Source organism: Hypanus sabinus, chromosome 30, assembly GCF_030144855.1.
Source record: "Hypanus sabinus isolate sHypSab1 chromosome 30, sHypSab1.hap1, whole genome shotgun sequence".
Classification (NCBI taxonomy): Eukaryota; Metazoa; Chordata; class Chondrichthyes; order Myliobatiformes; family Dasyatidae; genus Hypanus; species Hypanus sabinus.
In genome coordinates, this window is record NC_082735.1 from 27,328,993 (window position 1) to 27,345,296 (window position 16,304).

The 16,304-nt window shown below is 38.8% G+C and overlaps 1 protein-coding gene across 5 annotated transcripts in view; it reads right to left on the bottom strand.

The window, feature by feature from the left end:
- LOC132383485 (protein argonaute-1) overlaps window positions 1–16,304 on the bottom strand; it is a 98,268-nt gene that overhangs the window by 77,059 nt on the left and 4,905 nt on the right. For 2 of the 5 annotated variants that reach the window (XM_059954483.1, XM_059954485.1), the window contains exon 1: window positions 520–728. Coding sequence is in view for 2 of the 5 variants with exons in the window: in XM_059954481.1 (XP_059810464.1) it covers window positions 585–771 (187 nt within the window). In the remaining 3 variants the exon portion in view is untranslated. Of the gene's footprint in view, window positions 1–519; window positions 772–16,304 lie in introns of those variants that run through there. The other 3 variants (XM_059954481.1, XM_059954482.1, XM_059954484.1) reach the window with 3 other exon arrangements.

Genomic DNA, 16,304 nt, shown 5'->3' on the forward strand with positions numbered 1-16,304 from the left:
AAACCACAGGATCTGGGTAGCCTGTCAACACAAGGTGTTTGCACTATCAGTTCCCAGGATGGTTCACATTGCCTCAATGAGTGGCAGCACTGCTCATACTGGTATCATCAGCACCAGACGTCACAGGCAGTCTCTCCATGATGAATTGTGGGAAAAGGTTACCTGCACAGCAATGCAGTCAGCAATGCATGCGACTCCTTTTAACCTTTATTCCATTAGCACTCTTGTATCTGGAAACTCACCTGAGCATCAAGCGAGGTGCCCATGTTTCATAAAACCTGTGTACACTGTTGATACATTTACCAAATTATAAACATCTGGACAGGAGATACCAAACCATCTATTATGCTGCCCAATCTCATTTACAATACACAATTTTCATGATTTATTAACAAAATACATCAACTATTCTTGGGTATATCACAGCACTTTACACTGAATATAATATTACAGAGTTATCATAGGGCATCAAACAGTAAAATGACATCAAGTATATCTACACTGCCAATAAAAACTCACAATTTGATCCACCAGTCTTTATTTGGAAGTGTTACTCTGAACTGTCTGGTTGACAGATTGGGTACCTGTTTACTCTCCGAGGACACTTGTCTGGCTTTATATCCACCTCATAATGGTAAACATCGATTTTCGGAATATCAACTTCGAAGTAGTTGGCTAGTAGTTTTATTGGCTTGCCGATCGTACCTATTCCTGGTCTTCGTGGTGCCTGGAACACCTGCTGCAGAGGCGGCACATATGGGCCAACTGCTGCTGAAAAGAGGAGGAAAAAAATGTGTTATTCTTTGGAGTCTGTAGACAACCAATTTTTTTAAAACAATATTTACGCAGGCTGATCCTTCTACTGGAAAATCATGGGGCTCACTCTCACCTCCTGTTCTTCACAATGTACACTTCTATTATGTTCAAATATGTGATCAGTTTTCGAGTGGCAACAATAGATAGATTTATCTTTCTAACATCACTTTCATAAATGTTGCAATATTAATAGATTTCTGTCTGTTTTAGACAGAGCAGAGAGAAACCACAGCAGCTAAGAAGCTACTTTTGATTGACAGAAAATTACCTTCAACCAGATATTCACATGAAATACTGGAGGAACTCAGCAGGCCAGGCAGCATCTATGGAAAAGAGTACAGCTGATGCATCAGGCTGAGACCTTTCAGTAGGACTGGAGAAGAAAAGATGAGGAGTCGGAGTTAGAAGGTGGGGAAGGGGAGGAAGAAATACAAGGGGATAGGTGAAACCGGGGCTGGATGGGTGGGGTGGGGGGAGAGAGATAGGGAGACTGCTTTGCTGAGAACCTATGCTCCATTCGCCAGAAAAAGCAGTGGCCATCCATTTTAATTCCACTTCCCATTCTGACATGTCAGTTCATGGCCTCCTCCACTGTTGTGATGAGGCTACATTCAGGTTGGAGGAGCAGCACCTTATATTCTGTCTGGGTAGCCTCCAACCTGATGGCATGAGCATCGATTTCTCCAACTTCCGGGAATGCTCCTCCCTTCACCATTCCCTATTGCCATTTCCCTCTCTCACCATAACTTCTTACCTGCCTATCATCTCCCTCTGTTGCTCCTCCCCCTTTTCTTTCTTCCATGGCCTCAGTCCACTATCAGATTCCCCCTTCTCCAGCCCTGTTTCTCTTTCACAATAAACTACCCAGCTCTTTACTTGAACCCTGCCCCCTACCCGGTTTCTCTTATCACCTTGTTTTTCTCCCCCGCCCCCCCCCCCCCTTACTCTGACTCTTCCATCTTACTCGACCCAAGATACTGATTGTACTCTTTTCCATAGATTCTGCCTGAACTGTTGAGTTCCTCCAGCATTTTGTGTGTGCTTGGATTTCCACCATCTGCAGATTTTCTCGTTTGTGATTCAACCAGATATTGATACCTTTTCTTTGAGTACTCGGACTTGGACCAATATTTACATCCCTATCAAAGTGAAAATTTAGCCAGTGGTATAGTGGCATCCACACTGGACCTCAAGGCAAGTGGTCCCAAGTTTGAATCTAGCTGGCCCCTTGCATGTTTTCCATCCATGCTGAGTTGGATGTTGAGCTTGCAACTTGGCCTCACAAAACAGACAAATGCTAAAGAAACGGCAAGGTTCACCAGATGCGCCACAAGTGTGGAAAGGAACAAACTGGAAATTAAGCCCTTTTAGTAATCTACCACAATAATCATTCATTAACTTGCTTTGTAAACAGCTGCATATTTGATGTTTTGCACTTTTGGTAGAGCAACGGATAAAGGCCTCTCTAAATATCCCAAAATAAATTTAACCAGCACTATTTCAACAATGGTAATGGATTATCACTACTTAATTTCATACTAGCACAATCAGACAAATCTAGTGTTGAGTCTGAATTTGAAAAAAACTTTACTACTACATTGTAAATACAAATAAGCAAAGGCACAAAAAAGAGTGAGCAGTAGTAAGCATACTCCAGTCAACACAATAAACTAACACAAGGCATTGGAAAAATGGCTTCCCTTTACATTTCTGCGCCAGAGGCTGCTGTTCCCTCTCACCTCCTGGATATAGAGGTCACACATATTTCACTTCTCCATGGCAGAGGCAGCTAAACTCGTACTTTGTTATGGAGATTCAAATGGTGGGACAGAGGCCATGTGTCCTTTAGACACAATGTGCTCACTCAACGATGCAAAATCTGCTCTTCATTAGAAATGCAGCAGCTTGGGACACCAAACAGTTGTTCACACAGTGTATTGCCCCTGCACATTAAAACCCTTGTAACACTCACAACCAATGACAAGGCCTTTAAGGGATTCTTAATCACACCTCCTGGACAAGAATTTCTAGTCTAGGAAGCAATATATGGCCGGGGGTGGGGGGGGGGGGGGTGGGGAGAGATTCAAAGTGATTGCCTATATTTTAAAAGGCAAAACTAATCTATACAGAAAGATTAAAGAACACTTCTAGCATTTTCTTTTTGATTCATTCCAGTATCTGCTGTTTGAAATTTTCATTTAAAAGTATCATTTTTGAAGCCTTCAAAGCTTGTCCTTCCACTTTTCACATCCCCTCAAACCCTATCATCTCAGTTCCTCTCACATTTGTCTTTTGAATATCCTTCAAAATCACTGCTTCACCATTGGCATTATACACACAAAGTGCTGGAGGAACCATATATCAAACCCTCTCCAACTGAGTAAGACCTTGCCTTGTTCCATTTTTATCTACTCAGTCAATGCTAAAGAATCAAGAGCACTGGGGTCTTCTGCTCTGCACACATCTTTATCACTACTCTCCCCAAGAATTTAGCCTTGATTTGCACTGTCATCTGCATATTCACTTCCAGTAACATCACCCTATGCAGTCAGTTTCCACATATGTGTCTAATCCATCAGTTCTAAATGGAGCAGTGTCCCGAAACTGATTACTTATATTGCATCCGGTGACTCGGTGGGCGGATATTTTCTCCAAATATTGAAATGACTTTGGGCTTTGGGCTCCATCACAAACCTTTTTTCTACTTGGCTTGATGAGTTTCAGAAATTTTCATGTGATTACTATAACCGATTACTTCCACCTTTGAAATATCTCTTGAAACTCCACTGCACGTCTTCCCTACCATTCAACCTAGTGATTTCAATCCACAACTGCAAATTCTTTTGTTCTATTTCTCATAAATCTAAAATTATTCAAATCTCCCTTCCCCAAATTCTAACTTCCACAAAGTTCTATTCTCAGATAACTTTTTAAATACATTTAAGATAAGTTTGTTTTGAATAATCTGAGGCATTGAGGAACATGCCAAATAATCTCGTATCATTTGGATGATAATCCTCACACAAAGCCATGAATATCTTGGATCAACACAAAAGGTGTACAGTTTTCAGTACACCTGTGTACCCTTTTGAGTAAATTGAAATGTACTCAAGGAGGGTAAAATATGAATAAGCTAGTTCAAAACCTGCATGCCTGTACTACAGCAGTTCTGACTCTGCTTAGAACTTCTTTTTAATTGCAAATTTGCCTCTAAACCTTGTAAGCAACAACAGCACATTTCTTTTCCACTAATAATTTATTCAAAAAGATAAACAATTAAATACACACATTCTGTGCTCAAGTCTCTGCTGAACCCTTGCTTTACCTTTAATTACAATCACGGGAATATAATGGCACGTCTAATTTAGCTATTCAGAAATATTTCAGCACTTCATTAGTTATAGCCGTCTTTTCTCTTCAAAATGGACCCCAAAAAGCATTGTTGAAATTGCTAAATTAAATGAACACAACATCCATTTCAAAGATAAAAAAAATCACTATCTTTCTGTTAACCACAATACAATCTGATATACCCAACATGGTATTTGAAAGTGGAAAACATTACAGCAAAGGAATATTGAAGCGGCATCTGAGAGAAATCAATGAGCTCAAGACAAATAAATGTGGGAAAAGAATACAAGAACAGGATTTTAGGTGCTTTAATGTAGAGGTGGCCCAGGCACAACAGCTTGAATGGCAGGCTCTGCTGACATTTGGCATTTCAGTCAATGTACGACCTTGCTGTGTCATATTAGGGACTTCAACTAGCTGTCGTATTTAATACTAAAATGGGACAACGATGTTTGGAATGCACTGTATAAATATTCATGAAAAAAATTATTTTCTAGAAAGTAAAACTTTAAATAGTCTCTTGCTAACACAGGTTACTAGCTTATAAAGGCCACAACAAACACACTACACTTTCCATCATTATCTATCCATAGCACAAGAATATAGTAAATCTTGTGCCAAAAATCCAGTGCCAAACCATGCTACATACAAGTATCCATGCCGACAGATTGAGGAGAGTTGCTTTACAGCTTCACAATCACGTCTGTGCAGATTGGAAATATTTTTCCATTCTTGTTTGGTACAAGACGGGGACAAAGTCACATAATGACAGCAGGTGTTGGGACTGGATGTGGAAAATGTTTATCTTCAGACTTAGAAGATAGGGTGGTAATTTTATTGCAATTCTGCTATGTTTATATAACCAGGCACCTTAATCAGCAGCAAAAACATTAACAAAGTGAACACTAATTGAGAAATAATTAATGTTGCCAGATTATAGTGATAATTCATTGCAAGCCTAACCAATCTGTGGCTAGTACTACAATATGAACCATAGTCAATCTGCAACCAATACATAATAATATATCGCATTATACAGCTCACAAAGTTACAATAGTGTTTAAATAATACAAGCTATAAAAGATGTGCCACAGATTGTCCAAGTGTCTCTACTTGTATGACGTAAAAATTGCCCGCTAGTATATCAGACTTGTATCACAAAGATTAAAATAGTTGCTTATTCTACACACTGGAACTCACCGAATATTTAAGCCTTGAGGTTGTGCAAACAATTTTGTTAAACGTCATTCCCTCACACTGCATGTCATTTTTCACTCTGCAACTAATTTAAAATGCTGTCTTTGTGAATTTTTTTTTTGCTTCTGGCCCATCAATTAAGTACCTTTGTCTATTCTCTCTATACTGCCATCTGTCACTTATTCAGTGCCCATGCTCATGCAGAAGAGCAGGCCAACTGTCACAAGTAATCTTTTCAAAACATTTGACCTTTTATGAAATCAAGAAAAACAGATGCATTTTAAAGTATCTGTGGCCTTCTATGCAACAAAACTGCAAGTTAAGATTTATTAAATGTGCTTCCCATTGTAAAATTAAATTTATTACTTTTCTGTTTGCAAAACAAAGCCAGTGCTTACAAGATACATATTGTGATTGCTACCACATTAGCTCCCTCCCATGATCAAACTGTAAAGTTGATTGATAGAAGAAATTAGCTATCAAATTCTTCTTCTAGGTCTTTGAGCTTCACAAGTCACTGAAAAGTCAGCAATGACAGCAACAGCATGAATCATCAAGGCACACAATAAAAATGTATGGTATAGTATAGTATTCAGCAACCTTGAGGGAAAAAAAATTAGTCAATGCTTTGAAACCCAGTTAAAATTTAGGCTTTTAAAACACAATTCACAGTTAAAATCAATATCACCTGACCTGATAATGATGAAAGACTCAGGCAGAAATACCCTTCAAAGAGTATTCTCTCTAAAGATGTGTGTTTTTTTAAATAAATGTTTACCCGAATAGTGCTATGTGGCACCCATCTGAAAGTTGCACCGAAACATAAACTAAGACACTCTCAACATTCAGACTAGTTGATGAAAACAGCCGTCCAATGCAGCCCTACAACATAATGACCATACTGCCAGACACACAGAAGCAGGTGCTTCACCCACTTTGTTCATGCAGTTCATTAAGTACCTATTTCTAAACCAATCCCATCTGCCAGAACTTGGTTCATAATCCCCTATGCCTTAGCAATTAAAGTACTCATCCAGACACTTAAATGTACAAGTCTTTGCCTCCACCACCTAAGTTCTTCCTCAAACCTCTTCTACACCACTCACCTTTGCTATACATTTGTGCGCTCTGGCTTTAGTTACTTCTGCTTTGAGGAAATGTATCCTATCTATACCCTCATAATTTTGTCTATTCTCAAGGCTGCCCTCAATCTCCTTCACCACAAGGAAAACAAACCTAGCACGTGCAGCCTTCCCTCATAACAGAAATAATCCATGTTTGTGAATCTCTTCACAGAAGGACCAAAATGAAAAGCCATTCAGCCTAATGAAACTCATCCTTTTGGTGCTTCAACCCTCCAGCACCATCTAGTTGCTATTTCATATCTATTTTGTCTCTATGGTCATTAATTTTCTCATTAAATTCGAAGCATGTACATAGAAACATAGAAAACCTACAGCACAATACAGGCCTGTTGGCCCACAATGCTGTGCCAAATATGTACTTACTTTAGAAATTACCAAGGGTTACCCATAGCCCTCTATTTTTCTAAGCTCCATGTAGCTATCCAGGAGTCTCTTAAAAGACACTAATTGTATCTGCCTCCACTACCGTCAGTGGCAGCCCGTTCCATACACTCACCACTCTGCGTAAAAAAGACCTACCCCTGACATCTCCTCTGTACCTACTTGCAAGTGCCTTAAAACTGTGCCCTCTCGTGATAGACATTTCAGCCCTGGGAAAAAGCCTCTGACTATCCACGCAATCAGTGTCTCTCATTATCTTCTACACCTCTATCATCTCGTCCTCCGACACTCCAAGGGGAAAAGGCTGAGTTCACTCAACCTATCCTTGTAAGGCATGCTTCCCAATCCATGCAATATCCTTGTAAATCTCCTCTGCACCATTTCTATAGTATCCACATCCTTCCTGTAGTGAGGTGACCAGAACTGAGCACAGTACTCCAAGTGGGTTCTGACCAGGGTCCTATATAGCTGTAACATTACCTCTCGGCTGAAGTGTGTTTTCTGCAGGAAATATTTACCTAGGTGAACACTTTAAAAACAACAGGAAGTACTTTACTGAAATAAAATGATACACAAGACCTGCCTGCCTTTGTAGATGAACAAAGATCCATAAAACTATTTGGAATGGCAAGCTCTGGCCAACATTAATCTCACAGCCATGGAATATATGATTTTTTTTATTCCAGCACTGACAATAGGAATTTGCAAAATATGTGATTTCTGGCTTCTAAAATTGTTTGTTTTTACCACCTTGGGATGTCAACCCAGTGAGAATACTATGTTACTGAACGCTACCTTTCCTTTAGTTATGAAATGAATATCGAATCACTCTGCTGTAGTTGTAGCACAAAGACAAGAAAGTCTGCAGATGCTGGAAATCCAAGCAACACACACAAAATGCTGGAGGAACTCATCAGGCCAGGCAGCATCTATGGAAAAGTGTAAATAGCTAACGTTTCAGGCCAAGACCCTTCTTCAGGACTGGAAAAAAAATGAGAATTCGAAGTAAGAAGGGTGGGAGAGGGGGAAAGAGAAGGGTGGAGAAGGATGAATCTGACAGGAGAGGGCAGAAGATCTTGGAGGAAAGGGAAGGGGGAGGAGCACCAAAGGGAGGTGTGATGGGCAGGTAAGGAGATAAGGTGAGAAGGGGAAAACAGGAATGGAGGAATGGTGATTTGAAATGTCCACTGTTCACTCTTTTCCACAGATGCTGCATGGCCTTAGTTCTTCCCAGCATTTTGTGTGTGGTGCTATATAGTCATTTAACAAGATCACTAGTCCCCAAGAACTTAAATTACAAACTATTAAAGAGTAGACATCATTTATCATCTCAGCAGCTAAAGTTGACACTAAAACCACAATTTTCCCCCAGCATATTCACTTGCTTACAGAAAGCATTTTAGAACATTGAATCAGCAAGTTACCATCCTAGACCATGTCTGTCTCCTATTATTCTCCATTTATAAAAAAGTTGTCCCTATATACAGGTATTGATGTATAAATATAGAACAGATAAGGGCTGGTGACTGGATATAGGAAAGTTTTACAGATCATGAATAGTGTCAATCTTCTGCAAATCAGAAAAATAACTAGGCACGAGCAAGAAATTTAGATTGAACACTCGAGAGTATCATGTCAATGTTCGAAATTCCTCTATACCCTTCACCCAAAAACATGTAGAATTTCCCAACGAATCAAGTGAATTCATGCACATTCTGAATTTTGTAATATATTGAAAAGACATGGGCACCTCTGGCAATCTGAGCATTTATCATCTATTCATGACTGTCCCCAAATTCAGAGGCTTCCCTTCATACTTTAGGACAGTTAAGGGTCAAACATATTGTTATGGATCAAATTTTTTAATCAAACTGTTTAAGAAAAACATAGTTCCTTGATGGACTGGGTAGGTTTTTACCATCTGGCAGATATGCAGTCTCCATCATAGATTAGAACTTTAATCCATTATTTAATTGATAGAATTTAATTTCCTTGGCAACCAAGGAGGGATTTGAGCTTGCTTTACTGGATCAGCAGATGAGGCTTCGTTGGCAATTAGGTACACTTCAACAGTCTTCAAAGTCTTTGCTAAGTAAATTAGAAAGTATTCCTCCACATAGTCATTTGTAGCCTGTGCTGGACGCGTGACGATTTAAGTGCTCGTCCATATACTAAAATGTTCTGTGGGACTCCACCTTACTATCTGGCAGTGTCCTTAGGTGAAAAGAAAGTGTTTTGTGGATCCCTATTTTACTACAACATCAATATCTTTAAAAATATTGGCAAGAGAAAAAGTGCTTCTCAATTCCCCCAATTTTCTTTTCACTGTTAAAGACTATTTAAAATAATTTGGTTGACAGGTGCTCTGAACGATCCATGTGTCCTCATCATCTTTTAATTTAATCAAGAACACATGATTTCAAAGATAGATGCATAAACTTGTATCATGATTCAAAAGTAGTTTGCTGTGTTGATGATGAAAACATACAAACCAATTAATGTAAAAATGCTGCAAGTCACAATGACAAAGAGAATCCCAACTCTTTAAAAATTGCACCCTCTTGTTAACACTTCTCTAACTTCTGCCCACTATAATATATTCTCAGCTGTTTGGACATTTAATGTTTGGACATTAAATGGAAATGGCAACAATTATTTAAGATTGCTGACATCTGTAGATTCTGGTTTTTGCTCTTCAATGTTTTATTATTAGCAGCTTTGCCACTATGGCAAGTGGGAGAAGTGAGTATTCAACAAGCAATTGTAAAAGATTTATTGCTCTGAATAGGTGTGTTGGGTCTGTTGAATGCTATACAAATAATGTCATGAAAAAGAAATCCAGAATTACAAGTGGTGACCAGTTTGAAATTTTGGACTAACAGAGGAATAACTCTAGAGGTGGAAAGACAGAGATCTTAAAAAAGAATTCTAGAGATCTGAGGCTTCAGAGAACAAAAGTAAAAATGAGGGCAGTACAATATGAATTAACTGAAATTTTATGAGAGGTGTCCATGAGTTGTTGGCCAAGAAGTCTAGGAGTTAATAAGTAAAGGAATTATAGCATTAAAGGCAGTATTGCAGTCAGTAAGTGGTATTTTGATGTAGGTGTCCCATCCTTTCTCTAGCTATCTTAAATATTTTAAAATAGGTTTGAAATGCTGATATTTCTTGGCCCTCATTGACCCCCTAATTCTTTTTTTTTTAAAAAAGTACCTCCTCCCTCCTTATACTCTTTATGCTCCTCAAGGGTCTACCTGTTTTCATTGCTTTATATTTCCTTTATCAAACCTTTGACGTTTCTTGACATCTAGGGTTTCTGAGACTCACTTTCCTTACCCTTCACCCTCACAGGAATGCGCTGGGCCTGAGGCTACATCCACACTAGACCGGATAATTTTGAAAACGCTGGTTTCACGTAAAAACGATAGGCGTCCACACCATGCGTTTTAAAAACTATCTCTGTCCACATTGAAATCTCCCCCTACTGCGCACATGCAGGACACATCTACCGAAAACAAGTGACTTGTTTGGTGTCCAATCTTGCCGTGAAAGACTTGCTGCGTGTTTGTTCAGTTATAGACTAGAAAAACTTAAACGATGGGCAGCTGTTGGCTCTCACGCAGGAGGACTGAAAAGTTAAAATAAACAAACACTGAAGCATATGGAGGCAACCGACGGGGAGTTCACGGACTGTATGACCCGGCTGACGACGAACATTGAAAAACTGACTAACTGTTGCATTAATAAAGCACCTTGTTAAATCTGTAAAACATGTCTGCATCAGTATTATCTTGTATTTCCAAACGATGTTACATTAGGCTGTTACACATCTATTGTCAGAGAAGTACTCACATAAATAGGTAAACCACCTTCATATGAGCAAGGATAGAAAAAAGGGGAAAGTGAGTATACATATTTATTCAGTAAGTTATGGGTCAAAGTACTTGGTGAGTACATTTCTAACTCTTCTGGCTTCAGTCTCGTTGCCAACTGTTCTGAAATTGTTAGGTTGTGTTCTAGAAAACAATGAAATAGTGCGCTGCTGTCTGACAGTGGTTTCAGATTTCTCCGGTTACCCCGTCCACACTGATCTGCCCAAGCGGCGTTTTCAAAAATACACACCCTGGAAAGCATTTCTGAAAAGCTCTGGTTTCAGGGGACGAAAACACCATTTTAGTGTGGATGAAGGATTAAAACAGTGAGAAAAAGCTTTGGTTATGGATTTATCCACTGTAGTGCGGACATAACCTGGGTCACATTTGCAAGACTCTCACTTTCCAAATGCAAATTTACCTGCAAGGAGCTGCCCCAGTTTGGCAGGTTCTGTCTGCAGGTATAAAGCTCAAAGTTTTAAAGGTTAGAGGGAGAAGTCAGGAGGGGGTTTAGACAAGCCATGATGAAATGGCTCGACGGGCAATGAAGCCTAACTCTGTTCCTCTGATTTATGGAAAACAAGATAAACCTTTTGGGGGGGGGGGGGTGTGTGTGTGTGTGTGTGTGTGTGTGTGTGTGTGTGTGTGTGTGTGTGTGTGTCAAAAGGAACCTGGAGGCCAATGAGGGGCCTTGAAATATAATTTGTATTCCCAAGATTATTTTAAGTATTTTAGCAGATGTGCAACCAGTGAAAATGTGTCTTTAGATTGGAAGCAGCCTTCTGTCAATTCTAATACACAACTTCTGAATGATGCTTATCCCTTCGCATTACTACTTTGAAATTTAGTGTTAAGGACACCATCCACTAGCATTTTATTCACTTATCTAGTTTCAATCCCTAGGGTTAGATCAATCAACTACCTACATCCTGGCCGATAAAAACTCCACTGCATGCTCTACACAATGGCATAAAAATCTCTCTGGACTAAGTGACAATGCTCCTTTATCACTTAATTTTGGGACGTGGGGGTGGGGTTTGTGGTGGTGGAGTTGCTATAACAAAAGCAAACTGCAGTGTAACATCACAGGTAAGGTATATGTGATTGGTCGTTGCAACTGTGGCCAAACTTTCAGTTATCCTATAACACTTAACCAAAATTTTAATTATATTAAATAAACCTAATTTAAAATAACTTGATTAACAATTAAAATGTCAAGACTTTAGAAGTGTTGCTATCAGAATGTGTGTGAACTGCATTGGCGGTAAATATTTGCAACTGAAGTAACTTCAGTTTTGTGTTAAGAAGCTGGAGTTTCATTTCCAGATATCATGAGACCTTATGGAGGTTAGCACACATTTCAAATTTCAAACCTGATCATGAACAGGAACCATATGATGCAGACGTGTGGGTTCAGAGCATTATTAAAGCTGGGGTACCTGCACTTGTCCTGTGGATTTGAGATTCTTGTAAAACTTGTGGACACATAAGGGGGCTGTGAAGAGGACAAACAAACTGACAGTAGCACAGTAGGAGTTTTCAAGTAGGAGCACAGTAGCTTTTCAAGTAGGAGTGAAAAAAAATGTGGGTACAGTAGGGAGAATATAATTATTGGGATCAGCAACACCTTACATAAACAGGAGCATGAGACCAAAAGAATTTGCTGCCTGCCTGGACCAATGGCAAGGGATATCTGCTGTGGCTGGAAGAGAATTTGAAGTGGCTTTGGGGGAGGGGAAAGGGGAAGGGGAAGGATCTAGCCAAGTGGTCCACATAATCCTACCCAAGGTTATCTTCAGACCTGAGTGATTAGCAACTAAACTAAGAAACACATTAGCAAACTGCAATAGGATAATAAGATCAAGGAGATGGATGTGCACCTTTACAGTAGGGAGGGTAAAGTGGGTTTTCATTCCTAGGGCATTGGCATCAGTAAAAAGATCTATTCTGTAAAAAGCTTTGTCTAGGTCATGGGGGCAAAGGAATGGTTTCAGACTGAGATCCTTCACTGGGACTAACAGCACAGAAGAAAGATAGTTAGGATACATAGGAAGAGGGAGGGATGAATTAGAGGCTGATAGATGAAAGGCAGAACTAGATGGGGGGGGTGTGGAATGAATAATGGGCAGATGGAACTAGGTGGGGCAGGGGATAGGAAAGCCTCACTACTCCTCCTCATTTCTAATGCACTGGCCATCCTCCTTCTACACGTTCAGTCCTGATGCATGGTCTCAGTCTGAAACATCAACCATCCTTTTGCCTCCACAGATGCTAGTCCTACCAGCACTTTTTTGCTCCCAATTTCAGCATCTGCATTTTTTTGTACTTACATCTAAGTTATACTGGGACCAGAGTTCCACCAGTAACTGGGGAGGTAAATGGACCTTTAAATTAGCTACCAAGGGGGAGGGGTAAAGGTGCAAGGAAAAGGAGCATCCCATTGAAGAGAAATCAAGAATGGTTAAGAGAAAAGACAAGGAAGTAAGTAGTACAAGTGATAGTGGTAAGAATGAAGAACTGTGTCTAAGTCAACAAAATAGTGTGCTAATAAATAGGACCTAATTTTATAAGACAAAGATGGATATAGTACAGCAATGCTAATTTGTTTAAAAGTATTAAAAGACAAATATAAAGACAACATTTCTGAATGTACAAATATTTGCTATAATGCCGGGTTAGTTATTAACCTTATTTTGCAGGATCCTTCAAGAAAGTATGACCAAAGAACGATATAAGTTATAAGTGGACTCAGCCAACTCTATCATGGGCACTAACCTCACCCTCCAAGGACATTTTCAAAACATGGTGCCGCAAAGGAAGCATCAAACATTAAGGACACACACCATCCAGGACATGTATTGTTCTCATTACAACTATCAGAGAGGAGTTACAGGAGCCTGAAGACACAATCTGCCTTCAGATTCTGAATGGTCCATGAACATTACTTCGCAATTCCTCTTTCACACTACTTAATTATTTTATTTTTAATGGCAACTGATTTTTTGTCTTGTACTGTACTGGCACCACAATATAAAAATTTCATGACATATGTCTGTGATAATAAACCTGATTCTGATATGGAAAACAAAATACTTAAATGTGAAACTAGGATCCTAAATCTAAATAAAGGAAACAAAGATATGAGAAGTGTTTTTTATTAAGATAATAAAATAAGAGCTACAGATGCTACAGAATTGAAATGGAAATAGAAAATGCAGGAAATATTCAACAGATCTAGCAGCAACTGCGAAAGAGACTTAACTTTTTGGGCCTGAGACCATTAATCTAAACTGGAATAAAAAGACAAGTTAGTTTTCAGTAATGGGGGAAGGATAAATTGAGCAAAGAGAATTTCTATAGTGGGACCAAATGAATTCATATACTGTAGCTGCCCAAAACTAACTTGTTTTCTATCTTCTCCAATTTTGTTTCTGCAGATTCTGCCCGACCTGCTGAGTGTTCCCTATGTTTCTTCCATTTGTTAAGCTACAAATAGAGGAACGACTACAGTTATACATTGCAAAGCACAAGAAAGCAAGTGCTCCAAACACAGATAACAACAGTTAGGGATAGTATCTGATCCAAACAGGCCAATATAATTAACAACAAAAAAAACAGCATCCTATGGAACTGCTGCAGTTAGAATTCAGCAAAAATGGACCAGGAGGTTGATGGAGAACAAAAACAGAATATCAAAGTAAATTTGCAGAAAAACAAAAGCAAATTATGAAAGCTTCTATGCATATATAAAAAGGGAAGGATTAATGGAGGCAAAATAAAGTCCCTGACAATTAGAATAAGGTAACTTTGTAAGTAGGTGAACAAAGACACGGCAAACCAATTAAAAAAATACTTTTGTTCTATCTTCACAGAAGTGAACACATGTAACTTCTTAGAAATTACAAAACCAAGGATTTTAATGAAGAGAAGGAATGAAAGGAAAGTTTCACCAAACTCATTCCTGAGGTGGTAGGACTGTTGTATGAGTGATTGGATGAATATTTAGAATGAGAGGTTATTGAAATAATGTAACCCTTGCAGGATGATACGATGAACACAGGGGCCTGTTTTAAATGAAAGGTAGGATTTAAAAGAAGGAGTCACAGTCTTAGATAGGTGATTTAGGACTGAGATAAGGAGAAATTTCTTCATTGAGATGAGTGAATCTGATTAATTCTCTAACACAGACGACTACAATGGCCTTAGCACTTAAGGTACTTAAACAAAAAGACAGATTTGACACAAAAGAAATTATGCAGGAGCCAAGTATTACAGAGATAAATTGTATTGAATGGCCACTTCAGGTCAATGTTCCTATTCTTTTTGTTTCTTTTAAATCAACTAGATAACTAATAATTTTACCCAGTCGTCCTTATGTGGGATCTAGCCCCATAACAACGTATTATTTAACTGTCTTTTAAAATTACCTAACCAGCATTGAGTATAATTAAATAATTACAAAGAAGACGTGGAAGTGGAACCATACTGGAACCATTTCTGTAACACAAAGCAATGTCATTTGAGTGTTTTCTCCCACCACTTAATTCAGTTAAGAGCAAATTTTATTCTATACCTCTGTATTTAATTCTGTAAGGGCAAGTATCGGTTACCCGAACAGTTGTAACAAGGGTGGGGGTTGCCTATACCATTTATACAGGTATGATGTTCAATGGGCAAGGTTGGAATCATGAGGGATGTTCTACTAAGCTGTATAACATACCGTGGTTACTGGAGGATGGTGAAATCAACACGTTCTGACCTGGTGGAGGGAAAACACACAATACAATGAATACAACTTGGGACAATAGACTGCCACAGGAAATGCCTGGTTCAAATGTAGAGATTGTAGGCAACTGTAGGAGAACATCTTTAAGTAATTTGGATGATTGTAAATTACATTTGACAAACTTGCTCTAATTTGTGGAAGATGGAAGAGAGAACTGAAGGAGGAGAGCATGTAGATGTAGTATATTTCAATTTTCCAAAAAACATTTCACAAGGTACTTCAGAAGCTTGATAAACAAATTAAAAGCCTATGCTGCTGCACAACGTGAAAGGGAAAACCGGCTGTTCCATAGAAATTAGGTTGGAAGGATGTAATTAGTATAGCTCAGGGAGCATTTCTTGGTCTGCAACTGTTATTTACAGTAATAACCTGGAAGGAATGAACATTAGGTACAATTTCCAAATCTGTCAAATGATAGGAAAATCAGTAAAAAGGCTGATTGCGATAAAAGTTCTGTAACAGGATAGACGTTGGATGAGGAGGCAAAAGACTGGCAAATGAAGTTTAATAAGTAAATGTCTTTCATAAGAGAAATTAACAGGCAGATTATTGTATAATCAGAGGCTGCAATCAGTGAAGTATGGAAAGATCGATATGTTCCAGAGCATAAATCACACTTAGCAGCAGCTACAAGTAGTTCGAAGACATAGCATTTTGTCCTTCATTGCAAGGGGTTGGAGATTAAAGCATCTTTTATGATCTTTAATAATTGAGATGGAAGAAAAAATGCACTGGACAATGCACAAGAGTAGGAAC